The 15,054-nt window shown below is 49.8% G+C and overlaps 1 protein-coding gene across 1 annotated transcript; it reads left to right on the top strand.

Moving 5' to 3' along the window:
* Positions 1-492: 492 nt before the first annotated feature.
* LOC124672599 (basic proline-rich protein-like) lies at positions 493-14,643 on the top strand. The gene is made up of 4 exons (XM_047208809.1): positions 493-557; positions 2,719-3,636; positions 12,715-12,928; positions 14,257-14,643. Exons 1-4 carry the CDS (start codon positions 493-495, stop codon positions 14,641-14,643), a joined length of 1,584 nt encoding a protein of 527 aa, XP_047064765.1.
* The last annotated feature ends 411 nt before the right edge of the window (positions 14,644-15,054 follow it).

Genomic DNA, 15,054 nt, shown 5'->3' with positions numbered 1-15,054 from the left:
GATTTCACGTGTCTCAGCAAACATTGTCCAAAACATCACTTTCCCCTCCCGAGAATCGACCAAATTATCGATTCAACGATAGGTTGCGAACCTCTTTCCTTCCTCGACGCGTATTCTGGCTACAATCGGACCCGCTTGAAAGAAGAAGATGAAGTCAAAACAGCTTTCATAACCCCTTATGGTGTGTTCTGCTATTGCCCTTCGGGTTGAAAAAACGCGGGAGCCACGTACTAGCGGATGATGCAGAAGTGCTTGGCCACGCATATTGGAAAAAACGTTCAAGTGTACATCGACGACGTCGTCATAACAACAAAGCAAGGATCATCCCTGATCGATGATCTCAAGAAAACATTCGACAACCTCGACAAGTTTCGCCTCGAGCTGAACCCGACAAAATGTTCATTTGGTGTTCCTGCGGGAGAACTCCTCGGATACTTAGTGTCCGCCAGGGGAATCGAGGCCAACCCCAAGAAAATACATGCTATCTTGACGATGAGAAAACCAACCAAGCTCAAGGAGATACAGCAGCTGACTGGACGTGTCGCAACTTTGAGCAGGTTCGTCACCAGGTTGGGAGAAAAAGCGCTGCCCTTTTACGCGCTAATCAAGCAAGGGGAAAAAATCGAGTGGAATGAGGAAGCAGACAGAGCATTCGAGCATCTGAAGCGAACTATCTCGACACCACCAGCTGGTGGCACCACAAGAAAAAGAACCGCTGCTGTTATATATTGTGGCCACACCTCGGGTGGTCGATACGAGTCCTCGTGGTAGAACGATAAGAAGAAGGGAAGATTCATGGGGTTCAACGGCCAATATATTTCCTTAGCAAAGTTTTATCACCATCTAAACAGCGATACCCGCAATCAGTGGCGGAGGACGAACTAAATTTTTGGTATGGCGGAAACGACAAAGCAGAAGCAATACATATGACTAAAAATAGAAGTGTTGAATATATCCCTAGAATTTGTAACACAAAATATAATCAACACCTACAATCAGCTCCTACAAGAACTAACACAAACTTATGTATGCAAAAAGTACCTCACGAAATAAATTTTGCACACCAACTCACCACTGAATTATTAAAGACTGAAGACTCGTAACTTTTATTCTACACATGCCGCTAACCTTGATAATCTTCTTCTGAGGCGCCATGTCAATCACAGTCCCTTGCGATAATCTTTATTTTCTGCCCGATCGTCCTCTCCTCGAGCCACCAGCGGCCACTGTAGCGCCGCCCGCTAGCAGAAACTCGTCACCTTATTTTCTAACTGTTTTCGTCTCACGATGCCTTGCGATCGATCGATCCGATCGATCAGGAACAACCTCTGTATTGAGGCTAACTGGCTAACAATATGTTAAGGATTTTTTTTTTTGTGAGACTGGCTAACATGTTAAGTGGCCTCTCCACCTAATAAATTTTAAGGCCCACCAAGGCCCCATACCTGTTCGGTGGACTAGTTTGTTCTGTTATTCACATGCGAGAGATTAGCCCAAATACATGCACATGGCGCTGGTCCTGGTAGAGAAATAACAAGTGGTACATGTACTCGCCACAGATTTTAGCTCTGGCATATGCCAGACCTCGCCAGAATGGGCGCTCCGCTCCTGCCCGCAATATCAGAAGCTAGCTTATGGAGTTTTCATGTCAGCACGGAAGTTAAGACACTATTTTTTGGCGAACCCGATAATAGTGGTCAACGAGACTCCTCTCTCGAATATATTGAATAACCCAGAAGCCACAGGATGTGTCTCCCTTTAGGGAATCTTACCCCATTAATCAACGTTAAAATAATGCTCGTGACTTTGGATGCCTCGTTCCGGAGCTGTTGGCCTGTTCATTCATATGTAGCCTTTCTCCCGATCGTCCATTCAAGTTACTTCCGAAAGTGCAAAGCGAAAGATGAACATCTCAGATTCAGAAAATTGAAGTCCTCCTAGAGAAAGCAAAAACTATAAAGACCGAGCTTGAATAATATGATAGCACCCGAGAAAGGCAGAAACAACCCATTCCCCTCCGTATCCTCCAATTGTGGTCGAGCATAATCATCAGGTTACTAGCCCTCAAAAAAAATCATCACATTACAAAGGAACCTAACGATCACATTGCAAACGAACCTGGTCACATGTCCATATATCAGATTGTACATGAACCAGGTCATGAAATTGTACACTTGAATGATATATGTCATATGCATTAATTTCCATCTCTTTTACATCAATATTTATTACAAATAGTTTGATCGAGTGTCCGACTCTGCCATAGCTTAGGCTCATTTGAGCAATGCCTACATACAGAATAATCGAAGGGGAAAATAACCAATCGTATCGATCCCTAACAAAGACAAACCACATAAGCAGATGCGAGTACTGTCCAAGAGCACAAACATCTGTAGTACCCTTTAGCTCTTTTATGCAAGTCTAGTTGTAAAATTAACGTCCACCGCCGCCAGCACCACCACCAGCTCCTGTCCCACCTCCGGCTCCTGCACCTAGCCCAACACCAATACCCACACCAATACCAATACCAATGCCGCCGCCTCCACCTCCGCCGAGACCAACTCCCTTTCCGAGCCCACCACCATGCCCAAGTCCTCCTCCGACGCCACCACCTAACCCGTTGCCGGATCCACCACCACCACCGAGCCCCCCTCCACCTCCTCCACCAAGACCACCACCACCTCCCATGCCACCACCAAGACCAGCACCATGACCTAGGCCTCCTCCCGCACCACTACCAAATCCACCACCGGCACCACCTCCCATCCCACCTCCTCCACCGCTACCCATGCCACCACCCCCGCCACCACCAAGGCCACCGCCTCCACCAGCTCCACCTCCCATGCCACCACCTGCTCCAAAACCTCCACCTTGGCCTCCACCGCCTCCAAGCCCACCTCCGCCACCACCTCCCATGCCACCACCTCCACCACCACCAAGGCCACCGCCTCCACCAGCTCCACCTCCCATGCCGCCACCCGCTCCAAAACCTCCACCTTGGCCTCCACCGCCTCCAAGCCCACCTCCTCCACCACCTCCCATGCCTCCACCTCCACCACCACCAAGGCCACCGCCTCCACCAGCTCCACCTCCCATGCCGCCACCCGCTCCAAAACCTCCACCTTGGCCTCCACCGCCTCCAAGCCCACCACCTCCACCCATTCCGCCTCCACCACCACCGCCAAGACCTCCTCCTCCGCCGGCTCCACTACCGACACCTCCGCCGGCTCCAAACCCACCACCTTTACCACCTCCACCACCAATCCCGCTGCCACCTCCACCCCCAAAGCCACCACCACCTCCGCCACCAAGACCACCTCCACCTCCAACTCCACCACCAAATCCACCACCTTTACCTCCTCCCCCTCCAATTCCGCTGCCACCTCCTAAACCACCACCTCCCCCACCGCCAACACCACCACCTCCACCAAGTCCGCCACCACCGCCGACTCCACCACCTCCACCAAGACCGCCACCACCTCCACCAAGACCGCCGCCTCCTCCTAAACCACCACCTCCACCAAGGCCACCCCCGCCGCCAACTCCACCGCCTCCACCAAGACCACCACCTCCTCCACCACCAATCCCACCACCTCCACCAAGGCCACCACCGCCTCCACCCCCAAAGCCTCCACCGCCACCACGGCACCTACCAAAGCGACAATCACGGCCGAACGGCCCACGGCCAAATTTAGGTCCACGGCCATAGCCCCTCGGCCCATGACCGTAGCCCGGTCCACGGCCAAACCCTCCACGCCCATATGGTGGCTCATCATCGTCGAAGTCAGCATGAACCAAGCATATCAAGCAGAGGAAGGCGACGAGGATAACACAAAGAGGCCTCTTGAGGCGGACAGCCATTGCCGTCCGGGACGAATGCTGGGTGCAATCAGCAACACTAGCTAATGAAGAAATGATTAGAACATGGGCGCCTTGTCTCTCACCACTGTAATGAACTTCTTGTTTGGGTGCTGGTTTGGTGGTCTGGTTTGCACTGGGAGGAGGAAGCCTTGTGTGTGTGTTTATATAGGCAGCTGGTGGAGCTGAAGGGAGAACGATGCGATGGAATGAAGTCTACTCTTAATTGGTTGTGGGTTGCCGCGTGGGGGGCAGGTGAGTAGTAAGGAGAGCATTAAGGGATCAATGGTGTTCTTGCACCATTGTTCCCCGCTGACTGCTACAGCGCATGTGCGAGTAATAGCTTAGAACAGTAGAGTGTGCAGTAGCAGCTTAAAACTAGCTTGGAGTATCAGAGAGCTACAAAGTAGTATTAGAGAACTAAGTACGCCAGTAGCAGCTTAAAACTAGCTGGCTAGGAGTATTAGAGAGCTGAGTATTTTCTGTCAGCATTATAGTATTTCACTCAGATGCATTATCAGTCACGCTCACGTTTTGCAATTGCAAGTAATGCTGCGAACGCTCGCCACACATTCAAACATTGATGGTTGGCATCTCGATCTTGAATTGACAAAGTCTAACGACAAGCATGAATGGATGCGGTTGATGGAACGAGACGATACCGTGGGTCAGCCGCTGCCTTGTGTCAGATCATTTAGCCGGTAGATGGTCGACAAATGCATTTATGCGCCCGATCATTGGCTCATTGCATTCGATCTCATGTCGATCGGCGTCGGTCGATTCACGATTGCATGCGTTGGCTACTGGTCGGTAGCAGCTTGAGTTAATTCGTTACGGCTGAACTGAAGGCTTCCATCTACCGGCTTGACCTACTAGGAGTCTAGGAGTAGTATTGTGCCTTTGACAGAGGCACCTCGCAAAGAGGACTTTCTGTAGTATCTGCCATTCCCATCGTTGATTCAGGGAGAGCTCTCATACCAGAATGCGGTCAACGGGGTTGACTTTTGCAGTGGATGCGATAGTTAGCTGCTAGGCATGGGTCGAGCTAAGCAATCCTGTATGAGAATAGTATCATTTCATACTCAAGTCATCTTATTCTGGCTATGATTTACACTTCAATAATACTGTACCTACGGACAGCTTCTTAAGTAAAGGATCTTAGGGCATCTCCAACCGCGCGATCCAAACGGACGCGCTGGGCCGTCCGTTTTGGGCCGTTTGGGTGGCCGAACGGACACCCGGACAGCGGCCCGCGTCCGCGTGTCCGTTTGCGTCGCACGCTGCGCCCAACGCGCGGACGCACCGCATATGTAATTAAAATAACAAAAATAAAAATAAAAAAGGAAAACTGCCAAAAATAACATTAAAGTAGTGGTTAATTAAACTTAGCCCTATTTTGGGCAATTTTTACACAAAAGAAAGCCCTATATGGGCTTTAAACTAAAAAAACCCTAGACAGGGTTTGCGAGCACGGTGGCCGCCGGCGATACTACTCCCGGTAGTACTCGTCATCGTCGGCGTCGATGACGACGACGCCCCCGGCGGCGACGCGCTGTTCCGGCTCGACACGCCGGAGGGCACCGGCGACTCCGGCCGGGGCTCCCACTCGCGCCCTTTCCCAGGGGGAGTGCGGGTTCGGCGGGCTCGCCGGCCTGCGCAGCCGTGCCCTCCGCGCGGACTCCAGCCGGAGCTGCTCCTCCGCTGCGGCCTGCGTGGCCAGGCGCTCCTCCTCCGCCAGGCGCGCGGCCCGGCGCTCCTCCTCCTCCCGGAGCGCCGCCTGACGCGTAGCCTCCTCCTGACGGCGCGCCAGCTCGAGGAAGGCCCACGCCTCCGCCTGGGCGTCCTCCACGGGCCTTCCCGGCCGCCTCCTCCGAGCGCGGAGGCGCGCAGCGCCTCGGCGAGGTGCGGCCATTTGGCCAGCCTCGTCGAGGTCCTCGCTGCTCGCGGGACGCCGCGAGCGCCGCCTGCAGCTCCGGGTCGTTCTCCTCCTCCTGGGGCTGCGGCTGCGGCTGCGGCTGGGGCTGGGGCGCGGGCTCGTTGATGTAGAGGCCGCAGGGGCGGAGGCCAGCCCGCCTAGCAGGTGTGCCTGGCTGTGCGCGAGGCCGCGCCGTCGCGGATGTGAAGCATGTGCGCCGGCGCGCATCGTGCTCCACCTCGAACCACAAGTCCCAGTTGGGACTTGCGTCACCGTACGCGGGGTCCTGCTGGAGGTCCGCCGGCAGCTGAGCTCGGCGCCTCCGGATCTCGGCGAAGCGGGCGCGGCCGGAGCCAGGGATGGGCGGCACCGGAACCCGATCTGGGCTCAGGTGCCGGCCGTGGGGGAGGTGCACGTCCCCCACGGCATTGGGACGCCGGCGTCCCGGAACATCCGCGCCACCGCTACGGTGACGTAGATCCGCTCGCGTCCGGGAGGCGCCGGCGGCCCCATTGTGAACGCCGGCGGCGCGACTTGCCGGCGGCTGCCGGCCTCGTGGTCGTTGGCGGACGGCTCGAACTCGCGCTTCGGGGCCATGGCGGCGCGGAAGCTTCGAGCTCGCGCGTGCGGCCGGAGTGGAAAGTGGGGACTGGATAGGGACAGTCCCCTTCCCCAATCCACGTTTAATAGGACTGGGGCACCGACAGGTGGGCCAGCCACGCGGACAGGGTGGACACGCGAGGACGCCGCGTGCCATCCGCGGCCACGCAAACCCGGCCCAGATTTGGGCCGGGTTTGCGTCGTTCCAGACGTCGCGGCCGTCCGCTTTTGCGGTGCGTCTCCACGTTGGGCCGGGTTTTTGTCCGGCTGGACCCATCCGGACGCGCGGGCGCGGGATGGGTCGCCCCGTTGGAGATGCCCTTACCCGTAGACGTGTGAATCCCACGTTGCTGCAGAGAATCCATTTTTTATGTCACACTTACACGTTTTTAAAGATTCTAAAATAAAATTGTAAACCTAGATTATGCTGCATCTTGGTTTATGCTTTCATTCTTGGAAATTCCAATTGGGGTGAGGAAGAGGTTAGATTTTTATAGATCAAATTTTTTCTGGCAATCCGATGAGCACAAGAAAAAATATAGACTGTCTAAGTGGAATATTTTGTGTAGACCAAAAGATCAGGGCAGGTTGGCTATTGAGGTATTAGCATTAAAGAACAAATGCCTTCTGAGCAAATGGTTGTTTAAACTTCTTTCAGAAGAGGGTATGTGGCAGCAGCTCTTATGTAACAAGTATCTTAAAAATAAAACGCCAGCACAAGTCGAAGTCAAACCGACAGATTCACCTTTTTGGAAGGGTCTCATGCATGTTAAAGATGACTTTTTCAAGAGGGGTTATTTTAGAGTGGGGGACGGGACATCTGTTAGGTTCTGGAAGGATGTATGGCTGGGTGATACTCGGTTGTCCCATCAATATCCGGCCCTATATAATATTGTTCAACATAAGAATGTGTTAATCTCAACTGTGCTTGCTACTGAACCTACCAATATTTCTTTTAGAAGAGGTCTGAATGACAATAAGTGGTTGCAATGGTTACATCTATGCCAAAGATTAATTACAATTACCTAAACTACTGAACCAGATAAGTTTATTTGGAAGCTTACTGATTCGGGTCTGTTTACAGTCAAGTCTATGTACCTTGATTGGATGAATGGGCATACTGTGTATCTTCGTAAGTATCTATGGAAATTAAAAATCCCGTTGAAAATTAAAAAATTTATGTGGTTCCTTAGTAATAAAGTATTTTTAACTAAGGATAATTTGGCTAAACGAAAGTGGAAAGGATGTCAAAAGTGTTGGTTTTGTGATTCCACTGAAACCGTTAATCATTTGTTCTTACATTGCCCTTTTGTGAAGATAATTTGATGTATGATGTACCTTACTTATAATATTCCGCCACCAGCTAATATTACTAATATGTTTGGTAGATGGCTTAATGGTGTGACAAAAATTGATAAACTGAAGATTAGAATTGGTGTTTTGGCCATTTATTGGGCTATCTGGAGGACTAGAAATGATATTATCTTTAACAAACAAAGTGGGACTAATTTTTTGCAGGTTATCCGGCGGGCTGCTCATTCAATCCAGCAATGGGTTTTCCTTCTCCCGGTGGAGTAGCGGGAGGATATGGTTATTGGATGCAACCGGATGCTAGTGGTTGCTCACGACTTCTTTTTCCAGACTACTGGGTGGCGGCATCTTAATAGAATAGCAAACGCATAGCTTTTCTGTTAGCCGTATTTTTAGTTGGTTGATTCATATATCGATCCTATCGTTTCCATGAGTGTAATAAGTGATGATGGATCTTTTTTTGACTTTATACTTTGATTTTAATAAAGCAAGCTGTGTGCATCTATTGATGCAGAGGCTGGGGCAATGCTCCTTTATCGAAAAAATGCTGCATCTTGTATACTTATGAAGTTTCATTAAAAAATATGACAATATGTGACCTGCAAAAAACAACAAATCATGTCTAAATAATATAGGACACTATTCATTTATGTGTTCTCAATCTTTTTTGCACATGTTAGGTATGGTTATATTTTGACACAACTTTTTACAGATACACAACATATAACATAAACAATGTCCATGATTTATTTCACATTTTTTTTAAAAAAATTTCAAAATGTGACATCTAATAGTAGTTAAACAATGACAAACAAGTGGATGCACCTAGTTGGCAAACGGAGGCCGGATAGACAAACACACTATACAAAGAAAGAAAATAGCATGGATGGTCTACATTTAATTCTACGTGGGAAAAATAAAAAAATCCCTATATCTTAACCGTGTATCGAAATTATGATCCACTTTTACCATTGGTACTCTTGTGATGAGCTCTTTAGAGCTAGATCTCATTTGTGTAAGTTTAGAGTAAAAAATTCTTCAGAAAAGCAACTCTAGTGTTATGGCAAAGCAACTTCATACAAAAAGTTTTGTACACTATATTTTTATAGTATGTAGCCAGCTTAGCTTATGAGATACTCATTTGCCAGCAACTTCTTAGTACTGAGACACCTACTATATTTTCTAATATCATTGCCAACTTGGTTTCTGAAATCGACATCTTATTAATAGCAATGAAAATACAATTTAATAACAATTACTCTGCAACTCAAGTGCAAACGGTCCACAACTTCACAACAGTGATACTATCTGACTTGGTACTATTGGTAAATCAACTCTAGTGTTGTGGCAACACAACTTAGTTTCCAAGATACTCAACTTAGCAACAACAGCCAGCAACTTCATAATATTGTACAAGAACAACGATCGGCAACATACATCAACGATATGCAATTTCATGAAAACATGTGCAAGTTCAAAAAAAAAGAAACAATATCTAGGAGGAACTAGACACTACTGATACAATAGAAGCGGGACATGGCGTGATAATTCTAGAAATTCATCCGTGACAGGGATCGAACTCTGGTCGTTGGGGTGCGCTACTGCGACCCCAACCACTGGGCTATACCCACATCGTCAACTTGTGCAAGTTCACAATCTATCCCCGAAATGGGTTACATTTGGTGCATGCTATATAAAACTGTTGCGCTCCTATGATGAGTTGATGGTGGTAGTGTTTTATTTACACCCATCTCATACTGATGGGTTGCAATTGGAGAAGACACGGTTGCTATACTTGCTCGAAATAAATTGTTTTTGGTTGTGTTTTTGTTGTAGCCATCTCGTTTAGGCTATAGTTGATGCGCCCATGTGATGAGTTGCTGATGATGGTGTTTTAGTTCCAGTCATTTCATACTGGGTGGTAACTAGATAAGGCATGGTTGGTAACACTCGGTTGTTTAGTTGTAGCCATCCCCACTAGGTTGCAACTAGGCCACACGCAGTTGCAATATTCCTTGAATGAAGTTGATGTTGTTGATGTTTCAGGTGCAACGATCCCATACTGACTTGAAAGATCCCTCCTTATATTGTTAGTTGAAAGATTAAGCCATGAACAGCCGGACCAATAGAAAATGCAAGCGAAGAGCAAATTCGACATAGTAGACATTGCCTACTATATACCTTGAAGCACCCACTTACTTCAGATAGTTGCTTGTGCGTTTGGGTTTGATTTTTCTGAGAGGAACACATGACATTGTACTGTCAATATAATATTCTTTGAAAGACCATGGTCATGATTTTTAAGAAGAATACCCTCTAACCTCCCCAAGGTTGAGCAATACTTCCCTCCGATGAGGTCAAAAGTTATAAACGTTAACAGGTTTTTCGTCCGTCCAAATACACCCCGGTTGGTTTTTGCTTCGCCCGCTCTTTTCTTTGCACTAAGAGAAAGCGGGTAACTTTTGGCTATTTTTGTGTCAGTCTTTGTTTCATGGAATGGGTTTTTTTGTGTCTTTGAGATTTTACTAGGTTTTTACATTGTATATACCTGAGAATTAAAGTGGTATGTATTATTTTTTATACACGTAAATTATCAAGTTCTTACATTATATACACATGAGAATTACAATGGTGCATACAAAAAAAATTCAACACATAAATTACTAGGATTTTACAGTGTATATATACATGAGCATTACAACGGTACACACAAAAGTTTTTCTGCAAATAAGTTACTCGGTCCTTACATTGTATTTATATACATGGTAATTACAGGGATTTAATAAATGGCTGTCGACTGATTATTTTTTTTGCCATCGGTCGCATTTTTTGTCGTACTGATTAGGCAGCAATGGAAAGGTCGTTATGATTATTTTCGTAAGCCTACACAGGCTGGAACGTTCTCCCTGAAGGTCTGATAGCCTTCATCTATTCCTGAACATGGATGATCATTCTGTTCGTATGGCTAATAGCCTTTATCTGTCCCCGAGCATAACTATCTCTTTGGACGGACGTACTATAGTTCGCATTAGCCGATGGATTTCACTCGCATTTTTTTCGCCAAATTCTTATGCGCCAAAACTTACAACCCATTACACTAGCATCTACAAGATCTGAAACATGTAAGGTTGAGCAAACAGCCTTGTAAATTTAGTTTTGAAATCATTTAGACTAAATTTTCGTCTATTTTTTTACATGTACTCTACGTAGCAAGTTACAATCCATTACACTACTATATACATGATCTGAAACATGTAACTTCGGAAAAAACAACACTGTAATTTCAGGCTTGAAATGATATAAATTGGACTTTGCCTCGTTTCATCCTTTTGTTTATTGCTAATTATGGGTAGCGAATTGAACCAATGCGTATGAAACTCATTAGTTGCTTCATCTAAACGGATCATGTGATTTTTTTTCTCCCTTCCACATCTCATTTTATAACTAGACGAAAAGGTGACTTATGACGAATTGAATATCAGCCAAGTGCCTTCATCTAAATGGAACATATGATTTCTTTCCCTCCATGCCACATGCCATCTTATGATCGGAAGAAAAAATTACGTATGACAAATTGAAAATCAGCCGAGTGTCAATTATACATTCCTTTTTTTTGCTCGGGAGCAGGTTAAACACGAAGTTGTTAATTATTGCTTGCCCTTGAGGATGCAAGGTTCAACGATAAGTCCTGATTCTTCATAGTGTCAACTGATAGTTTTCGGAAGAATTTTCCTTTGAATTAAGTGGGACTATACACCAATTTATGATGCTAGATGTCTAAATATAATGATGACATGCTACAGCTTCTGTCTGGACCTTTATATTTCTCAGTCGACTGAGAACTACTCAGTTAGATGATGTCAACAACTCTCGATTGCAACTCATGTTGCAACTGATAACTAGCACGAATCACGAAGCTAATCGAACGACGTGGATAATTTTTTTCAGTTAAACCCAGTTGCAACTCATATGCACGAATCACGATGCAATCAAACGATGTAGGACTTAACTGAGCACGCACTTAGTTCTTAGCTAGATGAGAACTATCAAATCCCTTATATTATAGGTGAATGGCTCAAAAGAGATCATATTCAAACATCTCTTTTGAGTTTGAAATGGTGGATTATTTGCAAGGTCGTTCTGGAGAAACATTAGACATCAAACTTGATTTTCAGTACATATATAATTTCATCCCTTGCGGTCGCTAAGCAAAACAATATAAGAATGGAAATTTGGGGGGAAACAAACAACAACGGTCTTATTATGGAAAAGAAACAAAGTTTAGCGTTCATATATTGTTTTTATTTCATACAAGAATCGAGCACTGCGTTGAAATACAAGAATTAAGACTTTGGTTCGTATAATGAAGCTTCTCAAACGCGGCCACCGCCACCACCTCCACCGAATCCACCACCGCCGCCGGCACCTCCTCCAGCACCACCACCGGCACCAGCGCCTGCCCCAAAACTACCGCCATGTCCGCCACCTACTCCTGCACCGCCACCGCCGCCAAAGCCTCCGCCTCCACCAAATCCGCCACCTCCGCCGACGCCACCACCGGCTCCACCACCTGCACCGGCACCTCCACCAAAACCTCCACCATGACCACCTCCAAGCCCGCCACCACTTCCTCCTCCCAGACCGCCGCCGCCGCCGGCTCCACCACCTGCACCAGCACCTCCTCCAAAACCTCCACCATGACCACCTCCAAGCCCGCCACCACTTCCTCCTCCCAGACCGCCGCCGCCACCAAATCCTCCTCCACCACCAGCTCCACCGCCGGCACCACCACCTGCTCCTGCCCCACCACCGAAGCCACCGCCAGCACCATGCCCACCTCCGAGACCTCCACCGGCACCGCCGCCGCCACCAAATCCGCCTCCACCACCAGCTCCACCGCCCGCACCACCACCTGCACCACCGCCAGCTCCAAAGCCGCCACCATGTCCGGCGCCACCGCCTAGCCCACCACCGGCTCCTCCTCCAGCTCCCGCCCCACCACCGAAACCACCACCATGGCCACCTCCGAGACCTCCCCCGGCACCACCTCCTCCACCGAACCCTCCTCCTCCTCCTCCTCCAAGTCCACCACCGGAACCTCCGCCCGCTCCACCTCCAGCTCCAAAACCACCGCCCTTTCCTCCACCAAGACCACCTCCACCACCCAAGCCACCTCCTCCGCCACCACCAAAACCACCGCCTCCACCCAAGCCACCTCCTCCGCCACCCCCAAAACCACCGCCTCCACCTAGGCCGCCGCCGCGGCAGCGACCGTGGCGACAGCCACGATCACGGCCAAAGGGGCCACGGCCAAATCCAGCGAGAGCCACAGAGCTCAGCTGTGTGGCAATGCCGAGCAGGAGGAGGAGCAACACGGTGCGCCTGGTAGTGGTAGCCATGGTCGCTCGTCGGGATGGTTCTTGCAGCCCTGCTGCCCACTGGTATTTATAGGAACCAGAGAGATCGTGCGTCGGTGGTGCATGCATGGTGCATAGATTACGGAATGCAGGGGGCAAGGTGGTCGTGGTTTCATGTGGCCGGCATGCTCTCGCTAGCAGTTAGTTGGCGGATGGAGCGAACGGTGCATTGAAGAGCTGCCGCGTCGCCCAGTGGTTGAGAAGATGGGAGTAGACTGAGTGGGAAGTCAAACTAGCTGCCAGAGGATAAGCATGCATGAACATCAAGTGAGGTATAGTGTAGCCCGTTTGCTCCCATACTTGTGCATGTGAGTGGCCAAGTAAAGTCGGCGTCGGCGTGTTCACCCTCGCAGCTCAGTGATCGGTGCCAGTCTGTGAGGACTGAGGATTCAAGAAGGGATGGGGGTTGCAGGCAGATATGCGCACGCATATGGCGAGGGACAGTGCTGGGCGTCCCCCGGGGGATCTGATTTCTCAGCCCCCGGGTCCCCAGCCGTCGGATCGGCCATCTTAAACGGCCAGATCTGCTTTTACTGGATGCAGCAAAAAATACCTCCCGGCAGCAAAAAAATAACCCGCTTTTGCTACATTGTAGCAAAAAACGGTTCAGCCACGAAATCAAATAAAAAGACTGAGCTCGCCGGAGACTCGCCGGAGACCTCGCCGGAGAGTTTGTAGCAAAAAAAAAAAAGCTATTGTACCAAATATACAGATATCGTCGGAGACATCAACGGAAAAGTCGCCGGAGACATCGCCGAAAACCTCACCGGAGACCCCATATCAAACATATTGTAGCAAAACCACTGCTAAAAATGTAGCACAAATGACCTACGTTGGTAGCAAAACCCGCCTCCGCAGGTAGCAACACCGCAGGCCTAAGGCAGCAAAACTCCTAACAAAGCAGAGGAGCGCGAGATGGAGACAGCGCTGGTAGCATCGGCGGCGACCGCCTGTAGCATCGGCGCTCTCGGTTGGTAGCACCAGTGACAGCCACTAGTAGCATCTCGAATTGGGCTACACAGCAGCATCGTCGACCGCCGGTAGCACTGGCGCCCACCCTTAGCAGCAGCACCCCGTGTAACGTTTGCAGCTCCGGCAGCCACCGCTCGTAGCAAAACAAAAAAAACTTTGCATCGACCGCTCCATGACCTGCAGAAAATCCATGACGAAGGGGCAGCCACGGGGCGAGCATGGGACTGGTGCCTCATACTGAAGGTGGAGTTGCAGTTCGCGATGCACGGCCTCGTCGGGTCGGTGGTGTTGTGCTCGTGCCTGGCTGTAGGCATGGCGGCGGAGGAGCGGTCATGGGGCCACCGGAGGAGCAGCACGGTCCTGGGTGCGGCGGAGGAGCAGCATGGTGCTAGGGGCGGCGGTGGAGCAGCACGAAGTCGTGGGGCCGTCGGAGGAGCATCACGGCCGTGGGCGGCGGAGGAGTTGCGGAGCCGTGGTGGCGGTGGCGGCGCGTCGTGGGGAGAGCTATGCCTGAGCGTGGGGCACACCGGCGACGGAGGAGCGGCACACGATTGGGCGGCGACTGGCTGAGGGAATCGACGGCGGCGGGTGGGGGGGAGAAGCGGCGGCGGCGGTTTCTTCTCCATGCCATGACCGGAAAAGGCACAGAGAAGAGGATGAAGAGGAACGTGAGGCTGGGAAGAGATAAGGCAACTCACCTGCTCACCTGTGAGCCCCGCGGACGCGTGTCGTCACCAGGAGGCGGGGGTTGCCAACGTCCGATCCCCCGGGGGGATCTAATCATTTTCCTATGGCGAGTGCCGAACTTACGATCGACACCGGCGTCGGCGTGTATGTAAAAATTGTTTCCATCGCCATTCGCCAAGTGCTTCTGATGGAGTTAAATAACTATATAGCGAGATGTGCCGAGAGTTTTACAAGGGAGCATTAGTTTTAGCGAGACTTATGGCAAATGAGACTATATCATCTCCTGCAGCCATA

The sequence above is a fragment of the Lolium rigidum genome, chromosome 7 (assembly GCF_022539505.1).
Source record: "Lolium rigidum isolate FL_2022 chromosome 7, APGP_CSIRO_Lrig_0.1, whole genome shotgun sequence".
Taxonomy (NCBI): domain Eukaryota; kingdom Viridiplantae; phylum Streptophyta; class Magnoliopsida; order Poales; family Poaceae; genus Lolium; species Lolium rigidum.
This window is presented reverse-complemented; position numbering and strand designations above follow the sequence as displayed.

Coding starts and splice junctions, on each gene's coding strand:
- LOC124672599 (XM_047208809.1), top strand. CDS start 493: ATGAGAAAACCAACCAAGCTCAAGGAGATACAGCAGCTGACTGGACGT. Junction 558..2,718: donor CGTGTCGCAACTTTGAGCAG/GTTCGTCACCAG, acceptor ACCATGACCTAG/GCCTCCTCCCGCACCACTAC. Junction 3,637..12,714: donor CCACCCCCAAAGCCTCCACC/GCCACCACGGCA, acceptor GCCACCTCCGAG/ACCTCCCCCGGCACCACCTC.